Below are 22,785 nucleotides of genomic sequence, written 5' to 3'. Positions count from 1 at the left end.
CGTCCTGCTCTGGTCCCGGTCCGTCCTGCCGTGTCCCCGGTCCGGTCCCGATCCGTCCTGCCGTGCCCCCGATTTGAGTCCCGGACCGAACTTTGGTCCTTCCTACCGCACCCCCGGTGCCAGCCTCGTCTATGCCCGGGTCTCGGCCCGTCCTGCCGTGCCCCGGTCCCGTTCCTAGCCCGGTCCCGGTAATTCCTGCCGTGTCCCCGGTGCCAGCCCCGGGCTGGCTCCTCTGCACTATGTCTCAGCCCCGGTCCCGGTAATTCCTGCCGTGTCCCCGGTGCCAGCCCCGCTCTTTGCTCTGTACCCGATCCTTCCTCTTCCCCTCCTCTCCCGGTTCCGGTCCCGGTGCCGATTCGGCTCCTCCGTGCCCTGCTCCCGACCCCAGCCCCGATCCTTTGTGCCGTGCCCCAATCCCGGTACCGCCCGGTGCCCCGGTGCCGGTGCCGCCCCCCGGAGCCAAGGAGGACACGGTCGCACGGGGCTCCGAGGCTGCTTTATGAGGGCGCCCGGTCCGGCGGGCGAGCGGAGCGGGGGTCGGGCAGTGCTTCCCGGTACCGGCAGGGAAAGGAAGGGGAGCCCCGGGGCACCGGGCCCGGGGCGGGGTCGGGCGGGTCGGGGACAGCCCCCGGCCCGCTGCTGGTTCCAGTTCCACGCTCTGTGTCCAGTCTGCTCCCGGTGCCGTGTCCGGTCTGCTCCCGGTGCCGCTCCTCGCGGGGGATCCGGTCACAGGGCCAGCACCGGCGGGAACACGGCCCCGTCTGTGGGGACATCGCGGTGACACCGGGGGCACGGGGACACCGGGGTGACCGGGGACACGGGGACGTGCCAGGGGAGAGGGGACATGGGGAGAGAGGGGACACGGGCAGGGGAAGGGGGACACCGGGGTGACAGGGGACACTGGGGGGAGAGGGGACACGAGGGGAGAGGGGGACACCGGGAGGGGAGAGGGGACACTGGGGTGACAGGGGACACCAGGGACAGGGCAGGGGGAGAGGGGGCACCGAGGGGAGAGGGGACACTGTGGGGAGAGGCGACAGGGCAGGGGGAGAGGGACACAGGGGTGATGGGACACCGGGGTGACAGGGGACACCAGGAGGGGAGAGGGGACATCAGGGTGACAGGGGACACTGTGAGGGGAGAGGAGACACGGGGCCATGGCAGGGGGAAAGGGGACACTGGGGGGACAGGGGACGCCAGGGGGAGAGGGGAAATGGGGAGGGGAGAGAGGGGACACCAGGGGTGAGAGGGGACACCGGGGACACTGTGGTGACAGGGGACATGGCAGGGGGAGAGGGGACACGGGGGGGAGAGAGAGGGGACATCGGGGTGACAGGGGACACAGGGAGGGGACACAGGGGTGAGAAGGGACACCGGGGTGACAGGGGACACAGGGAGGGGACACAGGGGTGAGAAGGGACATTGGGGTGACAGGGGACACAGGGAGGGGACACAGGGGTGAGAAGGGACACCGGGGTGACAGGGGACACAGGGGTGAGAAGGGACACCGGGGTGACAGGGGACACTGGGGGGAGAGGAGACACGGGCACATGGAGGGAGAGAGGGGACACCGGGGATAGAGGGGACACGGGGAGGTGAGAGGACCCTGGGGTGACAGGGGGACACCAGGAGGGGAGAGGGGACACGGGGACATGGCAGGGGGAGAGGGGACACAGGGGTGAGAAGGGACGTGGGCAGGGGAGAGAGGACAGGGGGAACACGACCCCATTTGCGGACACACAGCACGGCGAGAAGGGACGCAACAAGGCGAGAGGGGACACAGGGAGGGCACGGAGGACACGGGGAGGGGACACAGCAGTGCCATCTTACGCTTGGGGCTGCTCTGGCTGTCGGGCTCGGGCACCTTCCAGTCCAGCTTGCGGCCCTTCTCGTAGAGCCCCTTGAGCACCTTGCGGAACTCCTCGGGCTCGGCGCCCTGCGGGCTCAGCTCCAGGTACTTGCGGTACAGCTGCAGCGCCGTGCGCGCGTCCTCGATGCTGTCGTGGGTCTCCCCCTGGATCTTCAGGTCTGCGGGGACGGGGACGCGCCCGGGTCAGCACCGGGAGCCTCCCGGTGGGCTCCGCCCCTTCCCGGATCCCCGAGGTCCGGTACCGACCCAGGAAGTACCAGGCGAGGAAGCGCAGGGAGATCATCCTCTTCCTCGGGATGTGGAACAGGTACACGGTGTCGATCACCTGGTCCTTGGGCACCTGCGGGGGTGGCATGGAAATGTTTGATGAAAAATCATTTTGTTGGACTTTTTCTCGAAGTTTACGAAATGTAAACAATAATTATCTGCTGCTGTGGGATGCAACAGGTGCATCTTTGAGTGGTCTCAGATTAATTAATGGCCAATCAAAGTCCAGCTGTCTCGGACTCTCTGAGAGTCACAAGATTTTATTAGCATTCCATTCTTTTCCTTTCAAGCCTTCTGATGAAATTTTTTCTTCTCTTCTTTTAGTATAGTTGATATATTTTAATATATGATATATTAATGTAATTATGATATATTTTAATATAATATATATCATAAAATAATAGATCAGCCTTTCTGAAACATGGAGTCAAGACTCTCATCTCTTCTTTCTCATCTTTTCTATTCTTTTAGCACAGTTTTAATATAATGCATATTATATATATTAAATATATTACATATATATATTTAAAATATATAAAATAACATAATAAATAAAAAGCCTTTCTGAAACATGGAGTCAAGATTGTCGTTTCTTCTTTCTCGTCTCTTCTATTCTTTTAGTAGTTTTAATACAATATATATATAATATAATATAATATAATATAATATAATATATATATTATATATATTAATTATAATATATATTAAAATTATAAATCAGCCTTCTGAAACATGGAGTCAAGACTCTCATCTCTTCTATTCTTTTAGTATAGTTTTAATATAATATATATAATATATTTAATATAATATATATTTTATATATATAATAATATATAATATATATTCTATTATATATTAAATATAGGTAATAAAATATATAATATACAATATATTATATATAAATAATATATAAATGTACACATAATATATAAATAATGATATAATATATATTATATAAAAATAATATAATATCTAATATATAAATATCTATATTAGATATATAATATGTATTTAATATAATATATTATATATTTATTATATATTTTTCTATAATATATAATATATAATATAATATGTATATAATATAATGTATAATGTATTATATATAATATATAATATATAATATATAATATATAATATATAATATATAATATATAATATATAATATATAATATAATATATATAATATATTATATAATATATATATATATATATATATATATATATAATAAAATAATAAATCTGCCTTTCTCAAACCAGATTCTCATCTCTTCCCTTGTTGGGGTTGCCTGCAGATTCCCCAGGGGAGGGGACAGGGTCCTGCTGCAGGTCAGGGACCCCTCCCAGCCCCACCCCAGCCCCCCACCATGGCCAGGGAGGGGGCTCAGGTTGTCACCATCAGGTTGATGACACGGAAATCCTTCTGCAGCCCGTGGCCCACGAACTTGACGCCCACGTCGATGAGGAAACGCAGCTTCAGGTAGGTGGATTTGAGTGTGGTCAGGTGCTTGGAGGAGATCTTGGCATCCAAATCTCCTGGCTTGATCCCCGAGTATTGGGTCAGGTAATCCACCACCTGTGGAGAGATCAGGGCACCTGGAGGGGGGGTGCAGGGACCAGGGGCTTTGCCCCCTCCTCAATTCCCCTCTCAGCACACTGGGGAGGGGTTGGTGGTGTGGGACAACAGGCCCGGGTGATCATGGAGGACATGGGAGTGCAGGTGAGGTCACCACAGAGGACACAGGAGCACTCAGGAGTCCATGGAGAGCACCCAGGAGCCCATGGAGAGCACCCAGGAGCCCATGGAGAGTACCCAGGTGTCCATGGTCAGTGCCCAGGTGTCCATGGTCAGCGCCCAGGTAGGTGAGTGTCCAAGTGAGGTCCCCATAGACAACACAGGAGTGCAGGTAAGGTCACCAAAGGGGACAAAGGGGTCCCTGGAGAGCAGCCAGGTGTCCATAGGGTGCACCCAGCTGTCCACGGGGAGCACACAGGTGTCCAGATGTGGTCACCATAGAGGACAGAGGAGTTCATGGGGAGCACACAAGTGTCTAGGTGAAGTCACCATGGGGAATACAGGTACCCAGGTGAGGACACCATGGAGAACCCAGAGTTGTCCAAGTAAGGTCACTACAGAGAATACACAGGTGCCCAGGTGAGATCACCATGGAGAACACACAGAAGCCCAAGTGAGGTCATCATGGGGAACCGAGAGTTGTCCAAGTGACATCACCACGTAGAACACAGAGGTGTCCAAGTGAGGTCACCACAGAGAACACACAGGAGCCCAGATGAGGTCACTGTCACCTGCAGAGCAGGCCCATGTCCCTCCTGGTGGCCTGGGGAGCTGTGTGAGCCCAGGTGGGCCCCCATACCTGTTCCTGGGTGGAGATGTAGTCATCGATGAAGGGCACACCCTCGTTGGGACCCTGCCCACGCACGCAGGTGATCCGGGCCACCGACATCTGGCTGGGCTTGATGGTGGACTTGGTGCCATCACTGCGCAGCTCGGCCTCCTCCTGCCACCAAGGACGGGACACGTGGTGACCAACAGCCCCAGAGGGTGACAGGGGACACGGGGAGGTGCCAAGAACCCCGTCCCCCATGTCCCTTTGTCCCCCACCTCGTTGAGCGTGACAAACTCGGCGTCCAAGCCCACCAGGTCTCCAGCTTGGGGCATCTCGTTGAGCATCAGGGGGATGAAGGTGGCGTGGCACTTGCGCTGCTTGCGGGCCAGCGACGCCTCAGCCAGGAGCACGCTGGCCTCGATGGGGTTCTTGACTGTGCAGGGAAAGGGGAAGGAGCTCAGCGGTGCCGCCACCGCCGCCACTTCCACCCCGGGAGGGGAGGCACTCACTGACGAGGTTGTACTTGGAGTTGAGGTTCCTCCTGGCGTAGTAGAGGATGGCTGGAACCTTCCAGCTCATGTCAAACTGCACAGCTTCGCACTGCAGGGGAGAGGGGACGCTCAGGGACAGCCCTGGTGGCTCCATGAGGTGTTGTCACCTCGGTGCTCACCTTGTCCACGGGCTCGATGAGGAAGTCGTTGAAGAGGTACCACTGCTGGTGTGTGACTCCCTGAGAGAGGGGGAAAAGCACAAGCAGTGACTGCTCTGCCCGGTCACCAGGGAAAGGAGGGTGTGACTGTGCCCATGTGGGAACCCCCGCCCTTCCTGGGACACCGTGGGGAAATCCCTGCTGCCCTGGCTGGTGACAAAGGACCAGAAAGGATTGGGCTGGACGGGCTCTGGGCTCTGCCCAGCTCCTGAGCAAAACTCCAGGGAGATGCAAGAGATAAGAGACGGGGATGGAGGCTTGACACAACTCTGGGAACTCCTGCCTTGGGCATCTCCAGCAGAAACCAGGACTGCCCAGACCAGCCCTTTCCTCGGGAAGGCTGATGACGTCCCTGCCCTTACCTGGAAGTACAAGGACAAGCTGGCACCGTGCCCGTGGCCAGGAGGAACCAGCCTGAGTGGGTGTGGGAAGGAGATTTCTTCAACCCTTCCCTCCCCCTGAGGGGCCCCACAGCTCTTGGCACGTTCAGCCCAAACCCTCCACGCTCGGCTGAGAGAGCCAGGAATGACAGATCCCCCTCAGAGGGGGCTGATGGGGTCTCAGGGTCTCACCTCCTTGCGCTGGTGGTAGGTCTCTCCCACCTTGATGTGCCCCACCAGGCTGCCCCCAGTGCGGGAATCCAGGATGTGGACAACGGTGGCCATGAGGTCGTAGATGTACACGGACTCGGGGTCGTCTGTTGGGCTCAGCTGAGGGAGGAATTAGGAATGTCTGAGCCCCCCAAACCAACATTTTTGGTGCTCCTCTGAGTTATCTCCCCATCATCTCTCAGCAGAAAGTGGTTCTGAGGCAGCTCTGCTCCCACGTGCCTCTGTCACTTCACCCACAGAAAATTCATCCCTGATTCTGTGACTTCACCTGTGGTGGCTCCGTCACCTCACCCACAGTTATTTTGCCACTTTACCTCATCAGTCTCACTCCAGTTGCTCACATCGAGCTCTTTGCTCTTGGTCAACCTCATCTTGATGGCGTGAGGGATCCAAATGTTCTTCAGTTCCTCCACAGAAGGATACGAATGCCCCATGTCGGGGTTCCCCAGATCCTTCCTGCACGGGGAATCATGGAAAGCTGAGGGGCAGGGAGATGTCACCCAGGCCAGCTGATTTTCTGTGATTTTCTGATTTTTCTGCAATTTCTGTGGCAAGCTGGAGGTGCCTGGAGCAGGACTCTGAGTGAGGTGCTCAGCCAATGTGGTTTTGGGGCTTTTGTCACTTACAAAAGGGACACGAGGTGGGTGACAAAGGGGATGTGGTGCAGGTTATCAAATTCACATTATTTACATGAGAAATAGAATCATCCAGGAGGTGTCACTGCTCAGAGGTGCCACCACAGGAACAGAATATCAGAATCCTTAAGGTTGGAAAAGCTTCCCAAGGCCATCAAGTCCAACCTCTGGCCAATCCCCACTTTGTCACCCACACCAGAGTGCCACAACCATCATTCCTTGGCCACCAACAGGAGGAATGGTGACTTCACCACCTCCCTGGCCATGTCCAAACTCTTTCCATGAAGAAATTCCTCCTGAATGGTCACCTACCAGTCTCCAAGAGAGATCTCCTTTCCCTTGGTGATGTCAAAGCCTCCTCTCTTCATCATGGCTTTCTGAAAGGAATACTGGCAACGAAACACAGGCAAGCATCAGCACACGATGACAGGCCAGCCCTGGGGACACTCGGGTGACAGCCAGGCCAGGAGCAGGGAAAATATTAAATATTGGTGACAGGGAAAAAAAAAAAAAAAACAGAACAAAGGAAACCAAACATCCCAAGGTGCTCTCAGGGGACTGAGGGAAGGACAAAGTCACTCCTGCAGTCCCTTCAGCTCTGCCACGCCAGGAGATCTCATCTTTTCCGATTCCAAAGGCACAAACCATGCCCCAGGCATGACCCAACCTCCAACCAGGTCCTCAGGTGGAGGGAGAGAGGCCAGAGGCAGCGAGAGCAGAGTGAGAACCTCGGCGGGGCCGGGCACCTCAACCCCAGCGTGCCGGGAGAGTCTCCCCCACCTCAGCCTGTGTCTTCCAGAAATCTGCCTCCTTGGAGCTGTTCACCTCACAGTTAATGACCAGCACGTCTGGCAGGCAGCGGATGTTCCTGGTCTGCACCTGCAGGGGAGAGGGACAGGTGGCAATGAGAGCCCAGAGAAGGATTTGGGACATCTGAGGGGGATTTGGGACATCTGAGTGGGATTTGGGACATCCGAGCAGAATTTGGGACATTTGCCACTGCCTTGGCTTCCTCCCCTGCCTGGCTGCACTCCTGGGAGCACTTCCAGGATAACAGAGGGGTTATTTCTCCTTGCTGAATCCTTGCCCCTACAAAAGGAATTCACAGAGCCCAGGAAATACCCCAAGGCAGCCAGCCGAGCCAGGAATGGGATTTGGGACATCTGAGTGGGATTTGGGACATCCAAGCAGGATTTGGGACATCTGAGCAGAATTTGGGACATCTGAGTGGGATTTGGGACATCCGAGCAGAATTTGGGACATCTGAGTGGGATTTGGGACATTTGCCACTGCCTTGGCTCCCTCCCCTGCCTGGCTGCAGTCCTGGGGGCACTTCCATGATTACAGAGCTGCTCCAGCAGCTCCTGTGGGGTTGTTTCACCCTGCTGAATCCTTGTCCCTGTGAGAGGAATTCACAGAGCCCAGGAAATACCCCAGAGCTGCCAGTCAGGTCAGGAATGGGATTTGGGACATCTGAGTGGGATTTGGGACATCCAAACAGAATTTGGGACATCTGAGTGGGATCTGGGACATCCAAGCAGGATTTGGGACATTTGAGTGGGATTTGGGACATCCGAGCAGGATTTGGGACATCTGCCACTGCCTTGGCTCCCCCCCCTGCCTGGCTGCAGTCCTGGGGGCACTTCCATGATTACAGAGCTGCTCCAGCAGCTCCTGTGGGGTTGTTTCTCCCTTCTGAACCCTTGTCCCTACAAAAGGAATTCACAGAGCCCAGGAAATACCAGGAACTGAATTTCTGGAATCTTCTCAGGAGGTTCCCTGGTGACTCAGGGAGAAACTGCCCCACTCATGCCCCTGTCCCACAGCCCCTCGTGGCTGTGCCCCCATGCCAGGCTCACCGTGGGCTGGTACTTCTCACAGTTCTCACACCAGGCTTGTGTGTTCTGCTCCAAGCAGATGCTGCGCTTTAAAATTTGGGCAAACTCGTAATCCTTGGCTGGTTTTTCTGCAGGGAGAAAGGAGAATAACGTCACCTCCTCCAGCACACAAACCTTGACCAACTGAGCTCAGCCAAACCTCTGGGGTTTTCCTCAGAACCACCAACCAGAAGGTCAAGCCCCAAAAGTGCTTTTTTTTAAAGCCAAAAGCTTGGCTGGTTGGAAAACCACGCCTGGAGCTGAGGGAGCTCCTGGTTGTGGGTGTGTTCCAGCTGGGAAAAATCGTGAATGGCAAAGCCCAGCCAGCTGAGGGGGCTGGGCCCTGCTCTCACCGGTGCTGTCGGGGTAGGAGAGCGTGAAGAGCAGCGTGGAGGACACACGGACAGTCTCCTTCCCACAGCGGCACATGCTGCAGTTCTCCATCTCACAGCTGAACAGCTGCCCGATCACAGAGTCCCCCGAGGAGCCAAAACTGCTGGAAAAACAGCAGAGAGGTCCCTAAGCTGGGGACCCACAACTCCCAAAATTCCAGCAGATTTTGGGGAATCAGCCATCAGAGCAGCCCCAACCTTCCAAGCAGCCCCTCTGCAGAGCCTCCAAACAGGTTTTAGTGGGGCAGAAGCTCAGCACAAAGTTCAAATATGTGAAGAGCTGTAATTCCCATGAATCCCTCAGGGCATGAGTGGCCAAGGAAACTTCCCGAGGAGTGGATGGGTGGGGTCTCTGGTGAGCAATCCCCCTCCCCAGCTTGGCTCATTGCCTGTCCCATCCCCATGGCAGGGTGGGCTCACCTGCTGCCAGCCCCCCTGTAGGCCTGAGGTCCCTCCTGCTCTTGGGTTTCCTGGTGCAGCTGAGTCAGGATGAAACGGTTCCAGCTCTGAATCAGCCTGCCCAGGTTCACCTTCCCCGTGGCTTCATCTGAGTCTGCCAGGATCAAGCCCAGAGCCGACGCCTCCGGGATGGTGCGGAAAGCCCGCAGAAAATTGCTTCCCTGGGCATGGGGCAAGAACAATGTCCCCAAGGTCAAGTGACAGGAATTTCCATCTGCCTGCCCAGCACCACACCCTTGGGCAGCCCAGCCCAGCACAGACCTGGCAGGGATCTCCTCTGGACAGATCCAGCATGTGGAAGAGCAAGCCCAGCTCGCAGCCCAGGCAGAATTCCTTCTGGCACAGGTGGTTCTGGACCAGGCAGCGAACTGGCTCCAGGAAATACAGCACCTGGTGGGGAACCAGCAGTCAGGGGGGCTCTGGTGGGTCATAAACAGGGGTTTGGGTGGGACTGGAGCAGCTCCTACCTGGATCATGCAGTTGCAGTAAGCGTTGGGAATGTGGGGCTCCAGCCCTGCGAACAGCGTCTTGTTGTAATGCTTGAAATCAAAATCCTCCAGCCCCAGCTTGGAGTATTTGATGGTGACCTGAGCAGAGATGTGACAGGTGAAACAAACACCTCCCCATGGATTCTGTTCCCCATTGTGCCCCAAATCAGCCCCCCAAGGCCACCACCCACCTTCCTGTACTTCTTGGCCACCCTGTAGAGATGTGGCTCCTCCTCACGCCCGATGGGGGACTCGGGGACTTGGCTGAAGTTGTCAAACTCATTGTCCATCTCCTTTAACCTGTAAGGAATCTTGGAGCAGGCAGAGAGGAGAAGGGGTGAGCAGCTGAAGCCTGAGGTGGGGAGAAACCCCACAAGCAGCTCCTGGGCTTTCCTGCTTCCCCCTGAATGAGCAAAGGGATCCACCAGAGCAGAGCGGGGCCCTCCCTGGACCTGCACCTTCCTGCTGGCAGGGCTTTGTCACTGTGGGAAAGCACAGGGCAGTGTTTTCCCAAGGCTGAGGGACGTGCCATGAACCCTCCCAAGAGCTCAGACCTCCCTGCCCTCAGAGCCACGCGGGGATGGAGCTGGGAATTCCAACTCCATCCCTGGCAATTCCAACTCCATCCCTCTCCCTGCTCAGGAGAAGCTGCCACCTCCAAACTCCACCTGCACCATCCTGAGGGAACGGGATGGGATTCCAGCTCTTGTCCTGGAACCTGGGGGATCCCTCAGCATGCACAGAGCTCCATCCCCTCCCAAAATCCCCAAAAATCCCCCTCCTACCTGGTTACGGAGCTTGGTCCTGGGGTTTGGGGCGTAGCCAATGAACCCCACCTTCTTCATGGTGCGCAGGATTTCGGGATCCACCGGGGGGGCTCGCCTGGAAACACCCCCTGGCTCAGAGCAGCATCTCCCACCCACCCAAGGGGGCTCAGGGACCCACCCTGAGGGGGTCCTGAGCGTTCCCCCCTCCCCAGGTTCATTTTTATTCACAATAACAGGGCAGCAGTGCTGAGTATGGGGGGTTTTGGGGGTAGGAAGACGGAAAATGAGATCCCACAGGGGCAGAGAAGAGGCAGGATCCCACTGGGATCCACCAGGGAAACACCCCCTGGCTCAGAGCAGCATCTCCCACCCACCCAGGGGGGCTCAGGGACCCACCCTGAGGGGGTCCTGAGCGTTCCCCCCTCCCCAGGTTCATTTTTATTCCAAATAACAGGGCAGCAGTGCTGAGTATGGGGGTTTTGGGGGTAGGAAGAGGGAAAATGAGATCCCACAGGGGCAGAGCAGAGTCAGGATCCCACTGGGAGTGGGAGGGAGGGAGGTTGGACCATATCCCACCATCCTCACACTTCCACCCCAGGAAACTCATCTGGTGTTTCCCAGGCAAGCAGGAATGCCTTAGGATTCAGCTTTTATATTTTTCAGACCCTGTACTGCTTTATGGTATAATTTTTATATATTTTTTAATATTTTTTAAATATTTATTTTATATATTAAAATTTATATATTTTTTAAATTTTTATGCTTTATGGTCTAAAATTCCACAGCCTGACAGCTGCTGTTCTCTCATTTCATTTACATGAAACAATTCCTCTCTGAAACTCAAGGACACCTGACTCAAGCTCTCAGAGATGTAAACAACAGTGAGTTGAGGGGGGCAAACTTGGAGTAAATAACTCCATTACCTGAGGCTGTAATTGGAGTAAGTAACTCCATTATCTGAGGCTGTAATAGGAGTAACTCACTCCATTACCTGAGGCTGTAACTGGAGTAAATAAATCCATTACCTGAGGCTGTAACTGGAGGATTAACCCTTGATATGTAAATACACCAAACTTATAAATGTGTGAAAAACTCACCTTTAACTACCCAAGGTGCACCTATTCAAATCCTTCAATAAAAACTTGCTTTAATTTAATCCCTCTATCCTCTGTTCTAGGAACAAAAAGGGGGGAGAACTGTGCCATAGTGGGAATTTGGGAATTCTTTCAGTGGGAATTTGGGAATTACCTCACAATCAACATCTTGGGTGTAACCTCTGTGAGATTTTAACTACCCAAGGTGCACCTACTGAAATCCTTCAATAAAAACCTGTTTTTCATTTAACTTAATCCCTCCATCCTCTGTTCTAGGCATGAGGAAAGAGAGGGATTGTGCCAGAGTGGGAATTTGGGGATTCTTTCAGCAGGAATTTGGGAATTACCTCGGTGCTGGAGCTGAGTAAATAACGCCATTACCTGAGGCTGTAATTGGAGTAAGTAACTCCATTACTTGAGGCTGTAACAGGACTAAGTAACTCCATTACCCAAGGCTGTTAATTGGAGGATTAACCCCTAATATGTAAATATATCACACTTATAAAAGTGTGAAAAACTCACCTTTAACTACCCAAGGTGCACCTACTGAAATCCTTCGATAAAAACATGCTTTTCATTTAACTTAATCCCTCCATCCTCTGTTCTAGGCATGAGGAAAGAGAGGGACTGTGCCAGAGTGGGAATTTGGGGATTCTTTCAGCAGGAATTTAGGAATTACCTCGGTGCTGGAGCCGAGTTGGCGGCCGGCCAGTCGGAGAGCAACGCGTCGCTGGTCAGCGGCACCGGGATCAGCGACAGAGGCACCAAATCCTGGTTCCAATCCAGGTGTGGCAGCGTGTCCACCATGCAGGGCAGGGCAAAGTCGGTCTCACGGGAGTAGGCGTTGAAAGTGACCTCTGGGGAGTCGGCCCAGAGGTGGACGCAGCCCTCGGAGTCGCCAAAAGCCAGCGCCTGCTTGCTGGCAGACACGTCGAAGGTCATGATGAGCGGCCCCACGGTGTTGACGTGGAAGATGTCGGCGGGGTTGGCCAGCCCCGTGGGCTCACAGAACTGGCACTGGCCTGGGGAGGAGGGAAAATGGGGAAATGTGGTGCTAGGAAGGTGTGGGAGGCAGGCACGGTGCTGGATATGGGATGGCGGCGCTTGGACGAGCGTTGTGGGGTGTCCTGAGTGGGAAGGGAGCCACAAGGAGCAGAGTGCAGCTCATGGTCCTGTGTAGGACAAGTTCAAAAGTTCTCCAGTCCCCAAATCCCAACACCTGAGAGTGTTGTCCCTGACCCCTCAAATTATGGAATATCCTGAGCTGAAAGGAACCCATAAGGATCGAGTCCAACCCCCAGACCAGCACAGGATAAACCCAAAAGTTCCTCAAATCCCCAAATCCCAACACCTGAGAGCATTGTCTCTGACCTCTCAAATTATGGAATATCTTGAGCTGAAAGGAACCCACATGGATCATTGAGTCCAACTCCCAGTCCAGCAAAGGACATCCCAAAAGATCCTCAAATCCCTAAATCTCAACACCTGAGAGCGTTATCTCTGACCTCTCAAATTATGAAATATCCTGAGCTGAATGGAACCCACAAGGATCATCAAGTCCAACTCCTGTTCTTGCACAGGATAAACCCAAAAGTTCCTCAAATCCCCAAATCCAAACACTGAGAACATTGTCCAAACACTCCCTGACCTCTTGAATTATGAGCTGAAAGGAGCCCACATGGATCATTGAGTCCAAATCCTGTTCTTGCACAGGACAACACCAAAAATTCCTCAAATCTCCAAATCCCAACACCTGAGAGCGTTGTCTCTGACCTCTCAAATTATGGAATATTCTGAGCTGAAAGGAGCCCACATGGATCATCAAATCCAAGTCCTGTTCTTGCACAGGACAAGCCCAAAAGTTCCTCAAATCTCCAAATTCCAACACTTGAAAACGTTGTCTCTGACCTCTCAAATTATGGAATATTCTGAGCTGAAAGGAGCCCACATGGATCATCAAATCCAAGTCCTGTTCTTGCACAGGACAAGCCCAAAAGTTCCTCAAATCTCCAAATTCCAACACTTGAAAACGTTGTCTCTGACCTCTCAAATTATGGAATATTCTGAGCTGAAAGGAGCCCACATGGATCATCAAATCCAAGTCCTGTTCTTGCACAGGACAAGCCCAAAAGTTCCTCAAATCTCCAAATTCCAACACTTGAAAATGTTGTCTCTGACCTCTCAAATTATGGAATATTCTGAGCTGAAAGGAGCCCACATGGATCATCAAATCCAAGTCCTGTTCTTGCACAGGACAAGCCCAAAAGTTCCTCAAATCTCCAAATTCCAACACTTGAAAATGTTGTCTCTGACCTCTCAAATTATGGAATATTCTGAGCTGAAAGGAGCCCACATGGATCATCAAATCCAAGTCCTGTTCTTGCACAGGACAAGCCCAAAAGTTCCTCAAATCTCCAAATTCCAACACTTGAAAGCGTTATCTCTGACCTCTCAAATTATGGAATATTCTGAGCTGAAAGGAGCCCACATGGATCATCAAATCCAAGTCCTGTTCTTGCACAGGACAAGCCCAAAAGTTCCTCAAATCTCCAAATTCCAACACTTGAAAGCGTTGTCTCTGACCTCTCAAATTATGGAATATTCTGAGCTGAAAGGAAACCACATGGATCATTGAGTCCAACTCCCAGTCCAGCAAAGGACAAGCAGTTCCTCAAATCCTCAAATCCCGATACCTGAGAGCACTGAGAGATTTGTACTCCAAGAATTTACAAGGCTAGATAAAAGAGGGGAAAGAAAGGTTTCAGAAATGGAATTATAGAGAATTTTTGATAGAATTGTCACCCCCAGCGTGACCTCACCTGTCTGGGAGATGATGGCCAGGCGCGAGGTGTAGGTGGGGATGAAGCGCAGGAAGAAGGGGTCGATGTGGACCTGCAGGGGGGTGGTGGCCCTCATCATCCTGAGGTCATAGACCTTGAGGAAACGGTCACAGGCCAGGCCGTTCATGCGGCTGGAGAAGCCACAGGTCACCAGCAGGTTCCCGTGCACGTCAAAGTCCGACAGGCTCCCGGAGTGCGCGTCAAACTCGTGCTCCACCACGAAGGTGCGCAGGTCACGCAGGGACACCTGAGAGGGGAGGTCCTGCCTGTGGTCACCCAGGCTCTGGAGGTCTGGGGAGAGCTGGAATTTTGGGATTTTTCCCCCTCCCTGAACAGGGGTTACCTTGCCCGAGGTGTGGCCGCAGAAGAAGAAGCGGTTGGATTGCCTCATGATGGTGATGCCGGGCACCTCCACGGTGTACTGGGAGAGAGGAGGGAGAGCAGGGATCAGCCAAGGGCAGGGATGGACAGGGATGGGCAGGGATGGAGCAGGGATGGACAGAGAAAAGCAGGGATGGAGCAGGGATGGACAGAGAAAAGGAGGGATGGGAGCAGAGATGAGCAGGGATGGGCAGGGATGGACAGAGAAAAGTAGGGATGAGCAGGGATGGGAACAGGGATGGGAGCAGGGATGAGCAGAGAAGAGGAGGAAAGGGCAGAGAAGGGCAGAGAAGAGAAGGAAAGGTCAGGGAAGAGAGTAGAGATGAGCAGGGAAGAGCAGGGATGGAGCAGGGAAGAGGAGGGAAGGGGAGAGAAGGGCAGGGATGGATAGGGATGAGCAGGGATGGGCAGGGATGGGCAGAGAAAAGCAGGGATGGAGCAGGGATGGGCAGAGAAAAGGAGGGAAGGGCAGAGAAGGGCAGGGATGGGAGCAGGGATGGGAGCAGGGATGGGCAGAGATGAGCAGGGATGAGCAAGGAATAATAGGCATGGACAGGGATGGAGCAGGGACGGACAGGGATGAGCAGGGAAGAGAGCAGAGATGGACAGGGATGGGGGCAGGAAAGAGCAGGAAAGGGCAGGAAAAGGTAGGAAAGGGCACAGAAGGGCAGGGAAAGGCAAGAAAGGGCAGGAAAGGGCAGGAAAGAGAGCAGAGATGGGCAGGGATGGACAGAGAAAAGCAGGGATGACCAGGAAAGAGCAGGGAAGACCAGGAAAGAGCAGGAAAGAGCAGGGAGGAATCCCAGAGCAAAGCCCCAGCCCAGTCACACCTTCTGTGTCTCCTGCACGGTGTTGAGGTCCATCTCCAGCACGTGGTTCTGCAGCCCGGCCACCAGCAGGGTGTTGTTGTCTGTCAGCAGGAGGCTGTGCATGTCCTCGGACTCATCCATGCTGGGGACAGGCAGGACACCCTGAGAGCCCTGAGAGCCCTGAGGCCCCTGAAACCCCTGAGATTCCTGAGATTCCTGACACTTCTGAGACCCCAGAGACCCCAGAGGCACCTGAGACTCCTGACACCCCAAAGACCCCTGAGGTTCCTGAGACCCCAGAGACTACTGATACTCCTGAGACCCCAGAGAGCCCTGACACCCCTGACACCCCCAACATCCCTGAGGCTCCTGACACCCCAGAGACCCCTGAGATTCCTGGGACCCCTGGGACCCCAGAGAATCCTGAGACCCCTGAGACTCCTGAGATCCCTGAAACCCCTGAGACCTCTGAGGCTCCTGACACACCTGAGGCTCCTGACACACCTGAGACTCAGGAGAACCCAGAAAGTCCTGAGACCCCAGAGACCCCTGACACCTGTGACACCCCTGAGGCTCCTGAGACCCCTGACACCCCAAAGACGTCACAGACCCCTGAGGTTCCTGAGACCCCAAAGACCTCTGACACACCTGACACCCCTGAGGCTCCTGAGACCCCAGAGACCCCAAAGACCCCAGAGACCTCAGAGACCCCTGACACCCTAGAAATGCCAGAGACCCCTGACACCCCCCCACACCCCTGAGACCCCAGAGACCCTTGTGACCCCTGGGACCCCTGACACACCTGAGGTTCCTGACACTCCTGAGACCCCAGAGACCTCTGAGACCTCTGAGACCCCCAACACCCCAGAGACCCCTAAGGCTCCTGAGATCCCTGACACCCCAAAGACCCCAGAGACCCCCAACACCCCTAAGGCTCCTGAGACCTCAGACATCCCAGGGACCCCTGACACACCTGAGCTTCCTGACACCCCTGAGACCCCAGGGACCCCTGGCACCCAAGAGACCCCCAGAAACCCCTGACACCTCAAAGACCCCTGACTTCCCAGAGACCCCTGAGACCTCAGAGACCCTGACACCCCTGAAACCCCTGACATCCCAGAGACCCCTGAGACTCTGCCCAGCCCCTGGAGGGAGCAGGGAAGGTTCTGGAAGGGGCCAGCAGCATCCACAGGAAGCTGGAGGGGCCAGGAGCACTCACAGGTAGTCGAAAATGATGAGGCCTCCCCGGGACAGGTACTTGAGGTTGGATTTGGTGAGGAAGAGGACGCCGTTCTCCAGGCTCTGGATCTGGCGGATGTCGTCGCTGCTGTTCACCTGGAAGGACGAGTAGCGCTCCAGAGTGGGCCCGAAGAAGGAGGTGGCGTGGCCCTGAAAGGACAGGGGACAGGGATGTCACAACCTCGTGTCCTGGTGGGTGTGACACAGCTGAGTGTTGCTTCATCCTCTGCCAGATCCTGGATTTTCCAGGTTATGGGGGCACTCCAGGGAAGGCAGTTCAGGCTTTTCCCTGGATAAACAAAAAATCCCAACATGTCCCCTCTGCCCTGAAAGCAGAGGGGACAGGGATGTCACAACTCCATGTCCTGGTGGGTGTGACACTGCCAGATGCAGGTTATTGGTGTTTTCCCATAACTCATTAACCCCATAACCCCATTAAGCCCATAACTTCATGTTATGGGTAAGGCTTTTCCAGGTTATGGGGGTTTTCCTATAACCCATAACCCATAATCCCCATAACCCAACGCTATGGGTTAGGTTTTTCCAGGTTATGAGGGTTTCCTATAACCCATAACCCCATTAATCCCGTAACTCCACAAGCCCAGGTTATGGGTTAGGCTTTTCCAGGTTATGGGGGCATTCCTGACACTCCAGGGAAGGCAGCTCAGGCTTTTCCCCGGATAAATAAAAAATTCCAACATGTCCCCTCTGCCCTGAAAGCAGAGCGGACAGGGATGTCACAACTCCCTGTCCTGGTGAGTGTGACACAGCTGAGGGTTGCTTCATCCTCTGCCAGATCCAGGTTATGGGGTTTTCCCCCACAGAGCTTCCAAAACCCCTCCAGAGCTTCCCAAATCCTGCCCAGACCTCTCCAAATCCTTCCCAGACCTTCCCAAAACCTCTCCAGAACCGCTCAGAACTTCCAAAACCTTTCCAAAACCTTCCCAGAACTTCCAAAACCTCTCCAGATATTTTCAAACCTTCCCAAAACCTCTCCAGAGCTCCTCAAAACCTTCCCAGATCTTCCCAAACCTTCAGAAAACCTCTCCAGAGCTCCTCAAAACCTTCCCAAAACCCCTCCAGAACCTCTCCAGATCTTCCCAAAACCTCTCCAGAACCTGTGCAGAGTTCCCCCAGCTCCCCACGTACCCCGTGGTTGCCGACCCAGAGCATCTCCTCGTGCAGGTCGAAGTGTGCCACGGCCACGGGCACGCCGACCTCGGAGACGGCCGTGTGCAGCTCACTGTAGATGCCCTCCATGAGGGGCACGGGGTCGGGCACCGGGAGCCCCTCCAGGGCCACCCCCTCGGGGTCCAGCTCCACCAGGTTGGGGTTCAGGTGCGGGTCCAGCACCGGCTCCAGCGCGGGGTGCAGGGGAGGAGCGAACTCGGCCAGGGAGGGGTTGAGGCCCTCGAAGTTCATGGTGGGTCCTGGACCTGGAGAGGGGACAGGGGGACAGAGGGACAGAGGGGTGGGTCAGGGACAGCCGGGGGTCTGGAAGCAGAGATGGGATGGGGGAATCAGGGATGGGACAGGAACTGGGATTACTGGGAGTAAGGGATGGGAATGGGCCTGAGGGGCAGGAACGGGGCTGAGGGGTTGAGGCCCTCGAAGTTCATGGTGGGTCCTGGACCTGGAGAGGGGGGGACAGAGGGACAGAGGGACAGGTCAAGGAGAGCTGGAGGGGGGCTGGAACCAGGGATGGGAACTGGGATTACCGGGAGTGAGGGACGGGAATGGGGATTGAGGGGCAGGAACGGCAGGGAGGGGTTGAGGCCCTCGAAGTTCATGGTGGGTCCTGGACCTGGAGAGGGGACAGGGGGACAGAGGGACAGAGAGACAGAGGGGTGGGTCAGGGACAGCCGGGGGTCTGGAACCAGGGATGGGATGGGGCAATCAGGGATGGGACAGGAACTGGGATTACTGGGAGCGAGGGATGGGAATTGGGTTGAGGGATGGGAATGGGCCTGAGGGGCAGGAACGGGGCTGAGGGGTTGAGGCCCTCGAAGTTTTCATGGTGGGTTCTGGACCTGGAGAGAGGGGGACAGAGGGACAGAGGGGTGGGTCAAGGAGAGCTGGAGGGGAGCTGGAACCAGGGATGGGAACTGGGATTACCGGGAGCGAGGGACGGGAATGGGGACTGAGGGGCAGGAATGGGGCTGAGGGGCAGGAACGGGGCTGAGGGGTTGAGGCCCTCGAAGTTCATGGTGGGTCCTGGACCTGGAGAGGGGGGGACAGAGGGACAGAGGGACAGAGGGACAGAGGGGTGGGTCAGGGACAGCCGGGGGTCTGGAACCAGGGATGGGATGGGGCAATCAGGGATGGGACAGGAACTGGGATTACTGGGAGCGAGGGATGGGAATGGGGACTGAGGGGCAGGAACAGGGCTGAGGGGCAGGAACGGGGCTGAGGGGTTGAGGCCCTCGAAGTTCATGGTGGGTCCTGGACCTGGAGAGGGGACAGAGGGACAGAGGGACAGAGGGGTGGGTCAGGGACAGCCGGGGGTCTGGAAGCAGAGATGGGATAGAGGAATCAGGGATGGGACAGGAACTGGGATTACTGGGAGTGAGGGATGGGAATGGGCCTGAGGGGGAGGAATGGCAGGGAGCAGTTGAGGCCCTCAAAGTTCATGGTGGGTCCTGGACCTGGAGAGGGAGGGACAGAGGGACAGAGGGACAGAGGGGTGGGTCAGGGACAGCCGGGGGTCTGGAACCAGGGATGGGATGGGGCAATCAGGGATGGGACAGGAACTGGGATTACTGGGAGCGAGGGATGGGAATGGGGACTGAGGGGCAGGAACAGGGCTGAGGGGCAGGAACGGGGCTGAGGGGTTGAGGCCCTCGAAGTTCATGGTGGGTCCTGGACCTGGAGAGGGGACAGAGGGACAGAGGGACAGAGGGGTGGGTCAGGGACAGCCGGGGGTCTGGAAGCAGAGATGGGATAGAGGAATCAGGGATGGGACAGGAACTGGGATTACTGGGAGTGAGGGATGGGAATGGGCCTGAGGGGGAGGAATGGCAGGGAGCAGTTGAGGCCCTCAAAGTTCATGGTGGGTCCTGGACCTGGAGAGGGGGGGACAGAGGGACAGAGGGACAGAGGGGTGGGTCAGGGACAGCCGGGGGTCTGGAACCAGGGATAGGATGGGGCAATCAGGGATGGGACAGGAACTGGGATTACCGGGAGTGAGGGACGGGAATGGGGACTGAGGGGCAGGAACGGGACTGAGGGGCAGGAACAGGGCTGAGGGGCAGGAACGGGGCTGAGGGGTTGAGGCCCTCGAAGTTCATGGTGGGTCCTGGACCTGGAGAGGTGGGGACAGAGGGACAGAGGGACAGAGGGACAGACCAGGGCTGGAACTGGGGATGGGAACTGGGATTACCGGGAGTGAGGGACAGGAATGGGGTTGAGGGGCAGGAACGGCAGCCGAGATCCCCGGGAGTATGAGGCAGAAGGTGTGCCCTCCCCTGGGCACCGGGTACATTCCGTGGGCACCGGGAAGGGGTCCCAGGACACCAGGCACTGTCTCTGAGCACCGGACACCGATCCCTGGGCACCAGGAGATGTCCCTCGGTACCGGGCAGGGGTCCTTGGACACCGGGCACTGTCCCTGAGCACCGGACAGAGATCTCTGGGTGCCCAGGAGGGGTCCCTGGGCACCGGGCACTGTCCCTGAGCACTGAGCACTAATCCCGGGGCACCAGATGATGTCCCTGGGCACCGGGCAGGGGTCCCTGGACACCGGGCACAGTCCCTGGGCACCGGACAGCATCCGGGCTAACCGGGAAGCAGCCCAAGATGCCAGGCAGCCTCCCGGGGATATCGGCCAGTGCTCCCAGAGCACGGAACAACCTCCAGAGGAGGCGGGCAGCATCCCAAGGCACCGGGCAGTGTCCCAGAGCACCGGGCTGTCCCGGCGAGCCAAACCGGGCCCCGCCCCGCCGCACCCCCGGGGCTCCGGGCCAGCTCCGCACCCGCCGCCTTTATCACCGCGACCCCACACCGCTATCAGCGCCCGCAGTCCCAGGCGTGGTGCCGGGCGGGGAGCCCGTTCCGAGCGGCCGCTCTCACCGAGCCCCGGAGCCGCCGCCACCCTCACACCCCGCCGCGCCCGCCGTTACCGAGCCGGGGCCGCGGGCAGAGCCGCGCCGGGGCCGCGCTGCCGGGCTCGTCCCGCTGCGCCGCCGCGGCCGGGCCGGGGCCGGGGCCGCTCCCGCCGTCGCTACGGCAACCGCGCCCCCTGCCCGGTAAACCGGAGCCGCCCAGCGCCGCTGACCAATGGCAGCGCAGAGCGCTGGTGCGCTGACCAATCAGCGCCTGAGGAGGGCGGGACTAAGCGGAGCGGCGGGACGGGGCGGCGCACGGGACAAAAAGGATGCGATCGGCTGGTTCGCGGCGGGGGAGCCCCGGGGGGAGTCCCGGGACCACCGGGAGCCCCTCGGAGCCTCTCGATGACCCGGGCGCTGCCGAGCCGTGCGGCGGCTGGGGTCTTTGGGGTCCCACGGAGCGTTCCCAGTTACCTATGAGAGCCTATGGGGTGCCACGGAGCAGCCCGGGGCGTCCCACGGTGCCCGCGGGTGTCGGGCACCTCTCGGGGTCCCCAAGTGTCCCCAGATATGGCGCACAGTCCCTTGGCATTCCTACACAGCGTGCACGGGGGTCCCACAATGTCCCCTGGTGTTTCTCAATGTCCCCGGGGGTCCCACAATGTCCCCTCTACCCCAAAGCGTCCCCAGATGCCTTTCAGTGTCCCTCAGTGTCCCTCAGTGACCCATTAGGTCCCTCAGTGTCCCCAAATGTCCCCCGGTGTCCCTGAAGGTCCCTCCGTGTCCCTCAGTGTCCCACAACATCCCTCAATATCCCTCAGGGTCCCCCACTGTCCCTCAGGGTCCCTAAATGGCTCCCAGTATCCCCCAGTGTCCCTCAACGTCCCCCAGTGTCTCCAATGTCCCTGAGGGTCCCTCAGTGTCCCAAGTGTCCCTCAATGACCCTCAGTGTCCCTCAATATCCCTCAATGTCCCTCAGCGTCCCCAAATGCCCCCCAGTGTCCCCCCTCATTGTCCCACAGGGTCCCTCAGTGTCCCCAAATGTCCCTTGATGTCCCCCAATGACCCACATTGTCCCACCCTGTCCCTCAGTGTCCCTCAGTGTCCCCCAGTGTCCCAAATGTCCCTCAGTGTCCCCCAGTGTCCCTTAGGGGTCCCACATTGTCCCCAGGGTCCGTCAGTGTCCTTTGGTCTCTCTCAGCGTCCCCCAGTGCCCCAAATGTCCCTCAATGACCCTCAGTGTCCCACAGTGTCCCCAAACGCCCCCCAGTGTCCTAAATGTCCTTCAGCGTCCCCCCATGTCCCTCAGTGTCCCACATTGTTCCTCAGTGTCCCACATTGTCCCCCAGTGTCACCCCCAGTGTCCCTAAATGCCCCCGCACGTCCCTCCGTGTCCCTCAGTGTCCCCAAACACCTCCCAGTGTCCCCAAATGTCTCTCAGTGTCCCCCCCTGTCCCCCTCCATCCCCACTGTCCCCCAGCCCCCCTCGATGTCCCCCCGATGTCCCCAAGTGTCCCCAAGTGTCGCGACCTCCCGGCCGTGTCATCCCCCGGTCCCGGCCCGTGCCCGGTGCCCGCGGCGCTGCCGGTGCCGGTGCCGGTGCCGGGGAAGGCCGGGGGCAGCCCCGGCGGGCTGGGCGGGAAGCGCCGGAGCCGCCGCCACGGAACCGCCGAGATTGCGGCAGCACCGCCCGGACCGGCCCGGGACAACGGGGAGGGGACCGAGGGGAAAACGGGGGGACACCACGGGGACACTGGAGAGATAGTGGGGAGAAAACGGGGGGACAACGAGGGGACACCAAGGGAACAAGGACGGGACACCCGGGAACACCGGGGAGATACCGGGGGGACACCGGGGGGACAACGAGGGGACACCGGGGGGGACAACAAAGGGATAACGAGGAGACATTGAGGGGACAATGAGGGGACACCGAAGGGACACCGGGGAGATACTGGG

The 22,785-nt window shown here is 56.6% G+C and overlaps 1 protein-coding gene across 1 annotated transcript; it reads right to left on the bottom strand.

Annotated features, from left to right (window-relative positions):
* Positions 1-483: 483 nt before the first annotated feature.
* Positions 484-18,208, bottom strand: PAN2 (poly(A) specific ribonuclease subunit PAN2). The gene is made up of 25 exons (XM_058822123.1): positions 17,936-18,208; positions 16,767-16,936; positions 15,569-15,689; positions 14,701-14,778; positions 14,337-14,604; positions 12,197-12,539; positions 10,442-10,538; positions 9,848-9,967; positions 9,636-9,755; positions 9,430-9,558; positions 9,130-9,329; positions 8,671-8,813; positions 8,300-8,406; positions 7,221-7,319; positions 6,753-6,829; positions 6,120-6,261; positions 5,767-5,904; positions 5,156-5,215; positions 4,995-5,085; positions 4,761-4,918; positions 4,513-4,656; positions 3,534-3,713; positions 2,117-2,210; positions 1,831-2,028; positions 484-761 (listed from the first exon to the last, which is right to left on the bottom strand). The coding sequence occupies exons 1-25, from the start codon at positions 18,206-18,208 to the stop codon at positions 727-729; spliced, it is 3,585 nt and encodes a 1,194-aa protein (XP_058678106.1). The 3' UTR covers positions 484-726.
* Positions 18,209-22,785: the final 4,577 nt, after the last annotated feature.

This window comes from Ammospiza caudacuta, chromosome 31 (genome assembly GCF_027887145.1).
Source record: "Ammospiza caudacuta isolate bAmmCau1 chromosome 31, bAmmCau1.pri, whole genome shotgun sequence".
In the NCBI taxonomy this organism is placed as follows: domain Eukaryota; kingdom Metazoa; phylum Chordata; class Aves; order Passeriformes; family Passerellidae; genus Ammospiza; species Ammospiza caudacuta.
This window is presented reverse-complemented; position numbering and strand designations above follow the sequence as displayed.